The sequence below is a fragment of the Schistosoma mansoni genome, chromosome 7 (assembly GCF_000237925.1).
Source record: "Schistosoma mansoni strain Puerto Rico chromosome 7, complete genome".
Classification (NCBI taxonomy): domain Eukaryota; kingdom Metazoa; phylum Platyhelminthes; class Trematoda; order Strigeidida; family Schistosomatidae; genus Schistosoma; species Schistosoma mansoni.
Window position 1 is genome coordinate 5,183,720 of NC_031501.1, and position 14,267 is coordinate 5,197,986.

General features: G+C 34.4%; 1 protein-coding gene and 1 non-coding gene across 2 annotated transcripts; one reads left to right on the forward strand and one right to left on the reverse strand.

Annotated features, from left to right (window-relative positions):
• Positions 1-892: 892 nt before the first annotated feature.
• On the forward strand, positions 893-13,834 carry Smp_152990 (hypothetical protein; the record flags this gene model as incomplete). Its single annotated transcript, XM_018798676.1, has 5 exons — positions 893-997; positions 2,408-2,512; positions 4,567-4,654; positions 12,141-12,328; positions 13,772-13,834. The coding sequence occupies 5 exons, from the start codon at positions 893-895 to the stop codon at positions 13,832-13,834; spliced, it is 549 nt and encodes a 182-aa protein (XP_018653594.1).
• Positions 2,077-2,143, reverse strand: Smp_tRNA_01030_Pseudo_TTG.1.1. Its single transcript has one exon. It is a non-coding gene (tRNA).
• Positions 13,835-14,267: the final 433 nt, after the last annotated feature.

Below are 14,267 nucleotides of genomic sequence, written 5' to 3' on the forward strand. Positions count from 1 at the left end.
TTTTGTAACTAATTAGCTTCCATTTTGGTAATAGTTTGGGATTTACTGTTGTTGAAATTGAGGACCGCATTTGATCACTATTTATTTTTATATGTATGTACTGAGTGGATTGCCTCAATATAGTTTTATGGCCAGCAGTGAAACTCTGGGCATACATTTTGTCGTATTTGGAACTTCTCAAGAATTTCAGTGTTGATGTTTACAGTGGAACCCAAACCTAGTATTCATTGCCAGTTAAGTTATTGAGTTCAGATGGTCATTAACTTGGTCAACAGATGTAAAGATAGTAGTAAGGGTCTGTAATTTTCTATTGTTGAAATTCAGCAGCGAAATCGATCAGGATATGTGCATTATGAAGATCGGTACTAGGATGTAAGTCAATTCGGCTGATAGTCTTCAAATAGCACAAAATATGCATCTTATACTCAACAGTTAGCCACAATTTGAATTTTTTCAAGCTTTGAGTTGACCCCTAAGTATATAGATTTGTATTCCAATCAGATAGTATAACTCGGACTGCTTACAGTCGTAGTATCTAAATGTTCTAATTTTACAATTATATAAGATATTATAAACATGAACAGGAGGGGGGGAACAGGACAAAGAATGTTATTATTTCGCACGTTTTGTATTTACACGTTATTTTCAGGTTCTTTTATTTCACAATAGAAATTATCCTAGAATGGTTAAATTTCTGATACTAATTTGTCAAAACAATATTTGTGTAAAAGTTTTTCAAGACAACAGACATAACTATTGATTGAGAACTAAGATTTGCTTTGAAAGAACTAATCTGAGCAGACTTGATCAATGGAAATTCTGCTGAATTTCTTAATCTTGTGAAGCTTCGGACAAGATATTACGTGATTCGACCGAGAATATCTACTCAGTGATGTCGTTTTATCAGAGTTTCGATTTTGGTAAGGGTATGATTCGATTGAATGGGTTTACTCTCTCAAATACGGATGAGCACCCTGTAGGATTACTCTCACCTCAGGTACATTAGATTTCACTAAAGCGGGAAAATGTGATTTAGCAAAATACGACTCTATACATTTTGATACAACTAAAAATAAATATTGAGACATTTTTGAATTCTGCATTCCGACTGATAGGAAAACAGAATGAATTTTTTCGTTTACCTTACGGACTGACCTTTGTTAAATAACTGATAAAAAGTAGCAAGCATCGGACACCTGCTTCATCCAATCATGGTACTCATCTGTAATCTACTTCCACGACCTCACTAGAGGTTAAATTTGTAACCTTCAGGTCTCATGGGGTGCTCTTAACTCTTTGATCAATAAGTTGATATCTGGTTGTTGATACTTTTAACTCCAATCACTTCACGATTTCGTTCAATCATCATCCACTACGTTGGTAATATTTGTCTCAAACCAGACACAGTCGAACTCTATCGGTCACAGATTCTCACTAGAAGTCCAGGAGTTATAAATGTAAACCTTCGAATATCAACTCAGTGGTCTAAAGTTCATTCTCTCACTATGAGACTTAAGAGTCCAGAGTTTGATCCCTGGTGGAGTAATGGATGCACTATACTGAGAAATCTTATGCCGGGACAAAGATTCTGTTCATTGTTTGATGATTTTTAACGATTACCTAACTAAATTTAGTTTTTGATGTGAGCTACATGAATCGACAATCTCCACAAATTCCCTCTATTATCAGGGTGAGTTGTTTATTAGGATTATTATGTCCACGTAATACCACGAACCATAATTTGAACCTTCAGAATAAAATGCTCATATCTAATTAATTCACTTTTTTCAGTTGAATGTAAATTTCGGTTACCCATTTGTAAGAATGATAAACATATTATGTGTATTTTATTTAGTATTGTTTGTTTGGATCCTCCCATTGATGTTTTTTTAGGACTGCAACTGGTCAGTCTCTAATTGGCATATGTGCATACTGTGCGTATTGCCTCGATATAGCCTAAATTCACAAGCATGGTAAGCAAAGATGGATAGTGGCTAGCAGTGGAATCGAGGACGCGCGTTTCGTCCTATTTGGGACTCGTCAGCTGGATGTACCTGCATCTCAGACTTGTTGATGTTCACTCTTGGACTCGAACCCAGTACCTTTCGCTTCAAACGCCATCGCGTTATCCACTCGGCCACCGAGTCCTGATAGCCATTTGCTTGTGCAATGGGGTGAAGTTGAAAACCAACAACAGTACAGTAGTTTGATGTTTATTCAGTTGTGACTATGCTATTGATACATATGTGTATGTTTGAAGGAAATATAAACAAAAAGTTACAGCCTCCAGTCTTTCAATTTATTTATTGATCAACTTTACTGTGATCAGTAGAACTCAAGTTTGCTATGTAAAATTTACGCTTATGTATGTATTTAACGACTGTTTTCACATTTACATTTATCATAGGTAACCACATTTAGTCGAAATATATTCAATTCAAGTATTCATCGTTACATTGGTTATGATTCACCTGATATACATAGTTATGCTTTAAATCACATCATGATACAGGTGAGAAAAATAACGATATTAAAAGATGTGGGTATGTGGTATTGTGCGTTAATATGATGCATTTATAATGCTTTGCACCAAGGAGTTCAGCAAAGGGCTAATCATGGGATTTGGAGCTCTCAGGTAACAATTATCACCACACGATGTCTGCTAAAGACGACTCAGGTGGGGCATATAGGGAGTGGTAAAGCTGTTAAGGTTTCAGATTTGTGGGTTTCAGTTAACTTTGAATTATATGGGATCGTTGTCATTTGAATATAAAACGAATGCATAGTTTGAAAAATTCAATTCAATTCAAGTAATCAATCACCCAAATTAAAATGAGTTATATAGTTAAATGATAACTGCCCTCAAAATCTTTATTATTTATCTAATACCCCAATGAATAGGTGTCAAAAGACAGAACAACTTGTCACCAAAGTAACAGTTCATTTGCACAGCGAAATCGATAAACTTGGGTATAAAATATTTGATACAAAACGAATATGAATAAAATTTATTTAAGAGGAAGATAGCTTCAATATGTGAGTTTAGTAGGTCATCAACCTATGAAATTAGGCACCAATTATTAGACTTTTACTAAAAACTGAAGACAGAATGTACATTTCAGAAATCGGAAATTTTTGTTAAGCCCTTATGTGGATTAATTTTACATGGCTAGATGTGTCATTGGTTAGCCATGACTTCATATAAAGCGACATGTACTTTTCAGAAAAAAATTGTATACATTTGACCTACTCAGTGTTCAATTACTTGCTGAACTAATCGATTTCTTTTAAGGTTAAATGAAGAATCCCATTTTTATAAGATACCTTATGATACATTTGATAGTCTCGAATTATCTAGAATCTATATATGAATATAGCAGTTCTGTATTGATTGTTAAATCAGAACTATACTTAATAAACATATAAAGAACGTGTTATATATAATACAGATTTGTGAAGATTGTTTCCTATACACTTTCGTTTCAAAGGTGATAAAATTGTTAGATTAATTATTAAATGCTGGAATAAAGATGAATGATCTAGTGATGAGGTTAGTCACTGCCTTATATGAATGGAGTTGTTATTTAAAATGGACGAAAATCAACTAGTTCACCTTTGACCGCACTTAAGACTTGGATATATTGTACATGGGAAAGGACGTATAATGAAAGGATGAAGTGAAAATTACATATTCATAATTTCCGTACATGTTACAAAGAATCTGTGATTAAAAGGTATAACAACCAACAACAGTACAGTAGTTCGATTTTTATTCAGTTGTGACTATGTTATTGACACTTGTAATTCTTTCAAAATGATTTCTAGACAAAAGGACGCAACGACATACTTCACTGAAACAGTGGTCATTAAAAAATAAGGTAAAACACATGGGTCTTGGAGGAAGCAGTTATCATATTACTGCCATGATAAATTGTTATTTTTGACTACCTTCCCTCTTACTATTATTGTTATTATTATTATTATTGTAATGGCAAGCAATCTTCGTTTAAGTAATTGTCACTTTAAAAATATCTTCACTTCTGAAAACCTTTTCAAGTCTTTGACTATTATTAAAGGACGTACCTTATCAATTTTCCAGTTTCATCTAGTTTATTTCTTCAGAAACTGTCCTCATTTGATTTTACGGATAGAGAGCTATGCATCTAACACTGATAATCTATGTCACCTCAATCGTTCAGTTACTGTCGTCGGTCGTTTAATATCAAGTTATCTCTCAATATAAATAGGCAGATATAAGCAACTGATCGAAACTGACTTGATATTATTCTGCTTCAGTTAATATGCTTGTCTTTTTCAACTACATAATATCCGTCGATTAGTTATCCTGTATTAAGTAGTTACGCTGCTCTTAAGCATATCACTTACATTAGTGATCAAGATGTGTTTCATACGTAAGTATTTTATGAGTATTGCGTTAACATAAATAGTTAATTTCATTTTTATTCATTTCTTTAGAGAACAGAGTTTAAATAGAATTTTAATCATAAAACACTTCTGTTACGAATCATTCACAAATTCTATTCTTTCTCAATTTTTTCCCTAAAGTTACAATGCTGTGGTATTAACAATGGAAGTGATTTCAGTCATGTGAAAATGACTAAACGGAACATAATGTATAAAGGTGAACCGTATGGTGAGTAAAATGTTTTTATTTTTATACATAACGTTTTCACTTATCTTAAATAGTAAGATTGATTATTCACAATTGGTAAGTCGAAATGGAGTAACTATTTTTGATAGACGAACATGAGTGCCTGAAAAATGATCTTATCAGCTTTACACGGTTGTTGTTGTTTCATTAAAATGAGGACAGTATAAATGAATAATTTATTAAATAGGACTAAAAGAGCTAGAAGTTAGGGTAGAAGAATGTTGTGTAGCCATATTGATGAATAGTTAAGTAGTTCTTTGATTTCAGATCCTAAGATCGTCTAACTTGGAAAAATCCGTAAATCAGGTTAAAATGTCGCAAACATTTCAGTTCTGTTTTTGTTTCTATCTATTTTTAGTGGAAAACTAGTCACTTTTTCAGGTTGACTTTAAGAATCAATCACGTTCTTCTCTGTCCTAAAGTTGTGCTATATTTATCAATTATAAGAGTTTTTTAAAATATATATTGATAGATTCTACTTATTTGTTAGTAAGGTATACACTACCCATTATTGTGTTTTAAGTTTCGCGCAAAATAACTATTACCATTATAATAAATTTGATTTTTTGCTTGTAAATAAATTTACTTACTTACGCCTGTTACCTCATCATCACCAGCACTCTCCATCCAACTCTGTTCCGAGCAATCTATTGGAGTTGTTACCAGTTGTTATTCATTCTTTCGATATCTGCTTCCAACTTCCGCCTTCCTATTTTCCGTTTCCCTTCAGGATTCCAAGTTAGCGCCTGTCTTATAATGTAGTTTGATGATTTACGTAATGTACGTCCTAGCAACATCCAGCGTGTTTTCCTAATTTCCTCCTCAGCTGGAACCTAGTTTGTTTTCTCCCACAATAGGCTGTTGCTGATGGTATCTGCTCAAAGGATCTTCAGTATACGGTGTAGAAAATTGTTTATAAATACTTATCCATTTTTGATAATGGTTGTAGTAGTTCTCAAATTTTCAGCTGTGTACAGTAGAACTATCTTGACGTTCATATTGAAGATTTTGACTTTGAAGTTGGATGACAGTTGTTTCGAGTTCCATATGTTCTTCAATTGTAGGGATGTTCCCCTTACTTTACCGATCCTCGCCTTCACATCTGCATCAGATTCTCTTTTTCATCAATGACGTTGACCAGATAGATACGTGAAAGTTTCCACCTGTTCCAGAATTTGTCCATCATGTGTGGTTGGTTTGGCTTTATCCATGTTGTATTTGAGAATCATGGTCTTTCCGTTGTGTATGTTGAGGTTTACTGATGCAGAGACTGCTGCTACACTGTATGTATTGACCTGCATTAGTTGGTCTGCATGAGATAGATGTTGATTAGGTCATCTGTGAAGTCCGAATCGTCTTGTTGCATCCATTCTCTTCATTGTATTTCGTGCTTCCTATCAGATGTGGATTTCTTCATAATCCAGTCAACCACCAGAACAAAGAGAGAGAGGGATAGTATGTAGCCATGTCTGACTCCGGTCCTCACTCGGAATGTGTCTATCAGCTGTCCTCCATGCGCGACATTGCATTGTAGTCCGTCGTGTGAATTCCGTATGATGTTGACGATTTTCTCAGATACACCATAGAGTTGAAGAAGTTTCCATAATGTACTACTATCCACACTTTCAAACGCTTTCTCATAGTCAATGAAGTTGATGTGTGATGACGAGTTCCATTCAATTGATTGTTCACCGATGATCTGTATTGTCACGATTTGGTCTGTGTACAACCGATCCATACGGAATCCGGTTTTTTGATCTCCTACCCAGATGTCTACTGAGTATTTCATCCAGTTCGGCAACACTATGTTGAAAACGTTTCTCGGTAATGACAGTAGTATGATGCCTATGTAGTTTTCACATTTGCCCAGATCTCATTCCTTTTATATCTTGATGAGTTATCCTTCTTTCCAATTTGTCTGCGACACTTGTTCCTCCCCTCTCTAAATCCTCCCGAATAGAACATGGAGCTTGTTTGTAATTACTTCTGTCTGACTTCAGAGCTTCATCCGGTATGTTGTCTGGTCTTGTTATTTCCCACTCGATCGTTGGTGTAGTGATATCTGTAGGAAGGTCTGTGTGTGTTGTTTTGATGTCCGGTGAATTCAATGGGGATGGTCTATTCAGCAGTTCCTCGAAGCATTCCACCCATGTTTTCCTCTGTTCTTGAATATCTGTGATTGTCTTTCCTTCTTTGTCCTTGACTATATCTCTCTGCTAGTTTCTTCGTCGTGTCGTATAATTGTTTCATATTTCTTACCATCTTTTGAGCTGTTGTTGGTAGCTCTTCTATGTATTTCTGTTTGTCATCTCTAATGCTCTTCTTCACTCTCTTGTTTGCTTCTGTGTATTCAGTTTGTGCCTTGACTTCCTCTATTGTTGTTCAGCTGGCTGTTATTAATTGCTGTCTTCTCGTTCTTCTTTTCTTGAATCTTGTCTATGGTTTTGATAGAGATCCATTCTCTACGATAATGCTTCTTAATAGTTAGTGCTTCTTTGATCCTTTTTCAATTGTCCTCCATCGTAGTTTCCTCTTTCAGTAGATCCCGTTAGGCTTGGAACCTGTTGTTGAGAGTTATATTGAATTAGTTGAGTTTGTCAGTACTTTGAAGGAAGGCTGTATTGAACCTTTGAAATGCTGTTTTTTCAGTTGCCCATTGCTTTGCTTAGCTTCAGTTTCGTCTTCGCAACTATGAATGAAGTTTTACTGTTTAAATTTACCATCAAGAATAAAAAGCTTATGAATCTGTAATAAGACGCTTTGGGTTTTATATTATTTTATATTAACTAGCAATAGAATTAGGACATCATACTTTATTTTCTTGGTGACTTACCGTTAAAAAACACCCAGTAATTCATTATTTCCCTTCCAACATATGAGTTAAATCATGGACGTAAGGTTTAATAGCTTACAGTATGGTCTGATAGGTTAATAAGCTGTGGTAATAACAAAGTACAGTTGAATAAAAGTATCACTACGCGTCATGATTTGCAGTTTCAGATTTACAAAATTATGTTGACTAGCATTTCATGATATGTTATTTCTTTATGAATATGTATTTTATTTCGGAGGTAATTTAGTGTGGTTCTAATTGCAAATGCAAAGAACATTTAGCAGTCAAATAGTAAACTGTGATGCATAGGACATTTTGTTAGATGTGTTATGTTTTTTGTAATATTTTATATCTGATACAAATGGACCAGAATTCAGAAAATGTCACAATTAAGCACTGAAGCATTCTATTACATTTCAATATGTTGGTACTCAGCTTATCAAATCTAGTTCTCCATGCAGTTATACATGGTTTGAATAATTAAGTAGCTGTCTTGGTGTATAGGGGAAAAGAGGATGAGAATTTTAGAGGTGCTGCATATATTCTTCTCGGGAGCATTTGAAAGTACAAAACATCACTGTTCTACACTGAATATCTTCAATTAGTTAGAGTTAATCGCGGTCCTTCCTAAAATCAATTTATTTCTGTTTTTGATTAGAGGTAATTAATAGGGAGTTTTGAACCTAGATCTCAAACTAGTTGGAATTTGCTAATAAGGCTTATTTGGAACTTTGAAGAAGTTGATGTTTCATAGACTGCTGGAATCCCTATTACGTTGGATCACAGTCGGAAATGTCAGTAGTGGATGACATTTGATTTGATGTATGATTGAGGCAATTATATAAATTCAACACCGTTTAATGGCTCACATCATTTTGTCATATTCTCTTTGACGATGATTGCCAGCTTTACAGCTTCTTATCGGTTACTTCCAAATGTTTCATACGAAGACGGATTGTAACATGATATCAAGTCCCAAGCAATGGGGACCACAACACATTCTGATGGACTGAGTTTGTTCAAAGTTAAGGACTAAGCAAAATTACACTGATTACTACTCATAGTAATAGATTTCATATGATAACAGTTTATTTAGTTTAGTAATCAAACTAAAAATAAAATTTCAATAGTTGAGATCATGAGTCAATTGAAGTTAGACCACCACGGAAAACCTGGAAGCACTGGACGGCCATTTTGTCCTATTGTGGGGCTATGTAGTATCGGTGTTTATGTTAAGCCCATATACTTTATCCTAGCTACTGGCCAAGCCAATTCGCCTGTCATGAGTCATATTTTGATCTTGTTCATTATTCGCTTATTAACCTTGACTATACTTTTGTATGAGCATATATGTGTGCACTTCGTATCTTATTCATCATATGTCTGTCACTCATTTTTGTCCGACTATAAATGTTGATTAACGCTTGCTTAAATCGAGTTGGCTTCCCAGCCATCTCCACTGCATGTCATTTCCGCCTCGTTCGCTTCCTTCGCTTATTCGCCTGTTCACTCGCTCGTTATTATTCGCTCAGGTGTTGCTAACTTTCTGACCTTAGTTATTCGACAATAAACTGTAGTTGCTGCTATCCTTTGTCTTCTGATTTTACGCGCCGTTAAGATTAGAATTATATCGGTTATCGAAACGAACGATTAACGAATCGCGGCACTACAGGCTCTCCCAGGTTTTCCATGGTGGTCTAGCTTTAATTGACTCATGATCTCAACTATTGAAATTACTATAATATCCACAAAACCCCTTCTAATATTAAAAATAAAATGTCAAAACCCAGATGATTAACATTTGGTGACCATTAAGTGTAGTATTTGATTCTTATGTTGACAACTAGGAATATGGATTCTTTTCTATTTTTATTGGAAAAACATCAGTTTATTAATAATTTCATATCCGAAAACATTAACTGAATCTACTGTCATCTTATTTGAAATAACAAAATCTAATCTCAGTACAAAAAATGATAAGCTCATTAACTTTCAAATTTCGATGTAAACATTAGTTTTCATTGATTGTTAAAAGATAATAGTAGTCAATTTAAAACTGAAAAATAAAAAACCCCACCTGAAACTATTTGGATTTATCTCAGAAAAGCTTTGAAATTATTCGACAGAAATGATAAATATGATACAGCTTTATAAACTTACATCAAGTATATTTTCAGACACAATAAGGATATTAGAAGGGGGTTTTGTGGAGATTTTAGTAATTTTTTATATAGTTGAAATCATGAGTCAATTGAAGCTAGACCACCATGAAATACCTGGAAGCATTCGACTGCCGTTTCTTCCTATTGTGGGACTCCTACGCAGTGCATATTCACGATCCCGCCTCACGAGATTCCAACCCAGGATCTATCAGTCTCGCGTGCGAGCGCTTAACCACTCATGATTTCAACTATATAAAAAAATTACTAAAATCTCCACAAAAAACCCTTTCTGATATTAATCAACATATACTCACTAGTGACTGGCTCCATAAGGTATTTACTAGAGTTCTAGTGAGAAGCAGTAACCAGTGGAGTTCAACCATGTCTGTTGTGAGTTAGTGACTAACTGAAGACAATGGTGGATGTGTCGCTTAATTTCTGAATCGGTTGAAGTTAGACATGAACATCGTTGGGTGTCGACTCAGTGGTCTAGAGGTTAAGCGCTCACGCACGAGAATGATAGATCCTGGGTTGTAATCTCGCGAGGCGGAATCGTGGGTGCGCACTTCTGAGGAGTCCCACAATGGGACGAAACGGCCGTCCAGTGATTCCAGGTTTTCTATGGTGGTCTAGCCTCAACTGACTTATGATCTCAACTATTGAAATTTATTTATTGCACATCTAATAATTAAACGTTTTTGTGATTTGTTGACTGGAGTAACAGTACACTTAACATGTATTTGGAGTAATTAAACCAAAACTTATCTTCACTTCATTAATTAACCAGTTATTTTAAAATTGTTTGGTAAACTATCTCTGAAGACTAGTAATTAGTATTTAGCAGATGATTGCGTCTACCAATACAATTCCTTGTTCCAAGTGTTAGATTTTGGGAGTTATGCTTCTGTGAACTATTTTCTAATTTACCAATGAAGATTTTGTATAAACTTAAAGTAATTTCAAATACGAATAGACACTGGTCACTAATTGAGAGTTGGTAGTTCACTGATAATATCTTGTGAGGGTTGTATTAACTCCTTGATACATTTGATACTTGAACACTTGACACGCATTTTTTAGCAGTTTCCTAGTCCCTTAGAAATCTCTTGCATTTGAGCCACTAAGCCATTACAAACAAAGAAAGCAAGAAAAGAAGCTTCACTCCCAAAATTTTTTGAATATATAAAAAAAGGATGTCTTAAGGTTCATGCTTGACCCTGGATTCTATAAACTTCTGGAAATATGCTTAAATTAATAATAAAATGGGGAATTGTTAAATCAGAATATGATATATAATCTATTGTTTTTCTAGAACTGTATAGGGAGTTTTTAGTGTGTTTTGACTGAACGAAGTGTTTACAAACTGTTTTTAGTCTCTGAGGGTGTTTTAGAAGAACACTCGATGGCTTTTGGAAGCCACAAGTTGACTAAGTTCGAAAAAACGTACACCATTGGAATATCGACTTTGCTGCTCAATGACATTGTACTCACTGAGATGCTTGATAGCCATGGGTTCTATTTCATATGCGGTTGTCGGTACGCGTTGGATAATTCTTAAATGCAATATTGACAAAAGTAGGATTTGTTGGGGATATTGTCCATCCACTTATCTCAATTAAATCAATATTTAAAACTAGGGAGGACTGAACATATGTTTTTTCTTAGTATTGGACTCTCCAGTGGTGGGCGATCACGGGCTCACTATTGATTGAAATCAATAATTTAATCTAAACAATAATAAATTAATAGAAATGACGAAGTTTCATGCCAGTATTCAAACCACGCCGGAGTATAATCCCGATTCCAAAATTATAAACTTACATTTGAATTTAGAGAAAAGAAGCTTTAATTTCTGGTTGTTCTGTTTGACCAATCTAATAAAATGTGTTCATTCATGAATGTCACAGAAGTTCATATAGAAATGAGCAATATATTAAGTTTAATTTAAGTAAGAAAAGGTGGTGTTTTAGAAACGTTTATTATGCGATTATTTCTTTACTTATTCATTACACATATATACCAACCTTAGAAAAAGTTTATTGTATTTCTATGTTATGGTTACTTCATTTCTTTCTCAACTCACACTTTATTAACCGAAAATCTTGATCAAAATGCAAGTTGACTCTTATGTTGGGTAACGTACTTCTGTTTTCTAGATCCATAAGTACATTGTAATCATTGGTTATTTGTAGCGCTCATATTATAGAATATTGTTTCAGCCATACTTATCGTATTTGAGCATAAAAGTGTCAATAACTCTCAGTTTGCTGAATTAGCAATATTTTTCTCAGATAGATTTTAGATGACTGAGATGATGTATTAATCTTAGACAACAAGAAAACTAGGTTACTTAGGTTAGACATTACATTCTCGCCTAGTTAATGTATGACCATATAGATTTTTCTAAAGGGAAGAGTCAAAAGGATAAATGTTCTGTTTTCTTCAATTATTTAACCTACCCAAAACTGGTTAGAATTTCAATATCCAATCAGTTGTTGCAAAATGGATAGAAATCAAGAAATAACTAATAATGGTTGTCCTGATGAATTTACTTTGGAAAACAGTAATATACATGTTGGATGTTGGCCAAAGATAGAAAGTTATATCATAATGTATGGTAACATAACTGCTTATATATTATGTGGAGCGGTAGGATTGCAAGTAAGTAAACGTCTGTTGTGTTTAGAATGTTTGGAACAATTCAGTCTTGTACAGTAGAAACGAATTTCGTTTTATTTTATAATCTGTTTCATTAAATTCAATGACTCATGAGATTTCTACTGAGTAAACAAAAAAATTTGCTGGACGAGACGTTGAAATTATTTAATTTCCGATCGCTGAGATTATTTCAAATATAATTTTCACAAATAATGTCTTCTCTATACTCGACTCCCAATTTCTGTCAAACTATTCGTCCGAATATTCGTACATGTATGTAGAGCTTTATTCTCTGACTTGGATGGTTTGGTTATGGAGCTTTCATTGCTCTGCTGAACAATAACAACACAAACTTTGAGAATATTCGTACTAACTATTTCAGTATATGTCTGTAGTGAACTTAGAATCTCTGCATCATAAATCTCGATAATCGATGCCTTTTCAAATTCAAACAGTTGATGATAGAAGGCAATCGTATTTGGAAATCAATAATGAGTATTTCTCCTTTTGGAGGAATTCACTGAAAAACTTCGATTTATTGTCAGCAATCCGAATTTCGGTAAATTAACTTCCAGTGAAGTCAATAAAAAGTGTTGTATCCAGTTAAGCATCGAATATGACATTATTTATTTATTTGAACACATAAACATTGGCACAATGAGGCACTAAATAGTCATGTGCCATTTAAATCATTCGATTTATGTGAGGGCCGAAACCAAAGCAGGTGGTTTCCTTATGGGGCCGCACCCCGAGCCATTGACCTAAAGGTCTGATCCACAAGGCAGTGGAACAACTTTAGGAGATGCATTCCCATGGTAGCCAGTGACCAACAGTAGGTTCATACGCTATTTGTTCTCTCAGGATACTGGATCCCATGTGCACGATTGAATTGTAATCGAGGTATTCTAACTGCCCTAGGTGGATCCTCCATATCCACCAATCCGGACATTCGCTTTTCATTCTCTCGATATCGTAAAAACGCCCTTGCCTCAAGAAGGCAATGAATAGGACTTGCTTGTTAGTGGTTGTATGCACATGGTCATGTGAAAGCATTTGGAGAGGAAGAGCTGACTCTCCCCACCATCGGCCGTACCAGGGCATTTGGGAGCATCATAGAACTGCTTTTGACGTAAATTATCAACTCGAAATCGTTTATTAACTATGTCATAAACCTTGCATTCTGTGTGCTTAATAATTTGATATACAGATACTCTGCCTAAATGTTATTTAATTGAACTTGGTTAATGAGGTAAGTTTAATAAACATTTTGAATTTATTAATAACAATTAACATAGAATGACAGATTTTTATGTTTGTTGTTAAAATGAACATGAACATTTGTAGCACCGAAGATGTGTTCATGTGATTAAATGATGTAGTCTTTTTCTTCATAGTTCATCTTAAACTTCTACAATTTCGTTTATTTTCTACTCTTTTCTTTTCCAGATTTTATTCATTCTCTTTGCTCTAACTATTATACGTACAGGGAGGAAAATCAAACCAATATAAACGATACTAGTTGATTAACACATAAGTTCATGAGGATAACAGTTAAATCTCATAAATGTTTGATCATATATACAGGAACCGGTCTTCAATTGTAATTTAGTAATCATTTCTGTGTTTTCCAGCCTGTTTACCAAAATAATATTAGTTGCCTACTGTGAACCAAAGCTTATGCTTCAAAATGTTATACAGAACTTACTATTCTCAATCAAATTAATGTGAAAATGTATTGTCTAACCATGTTCATAATTCACAGTTATTCATTTTTTAAAAATTACATGCACATCAAAAATGGGTCATTTTATTTAATTATCAGAAGGGGTTTTCCGCAGATTTAGTATTTTTCATAGTTGAAAGCGCGAGTCAATTGAAGCTAGACCACTATCGAAAACCTGGAAACACTGGACGGCCGTTTCGTCCTGTTATGGGACTCCTC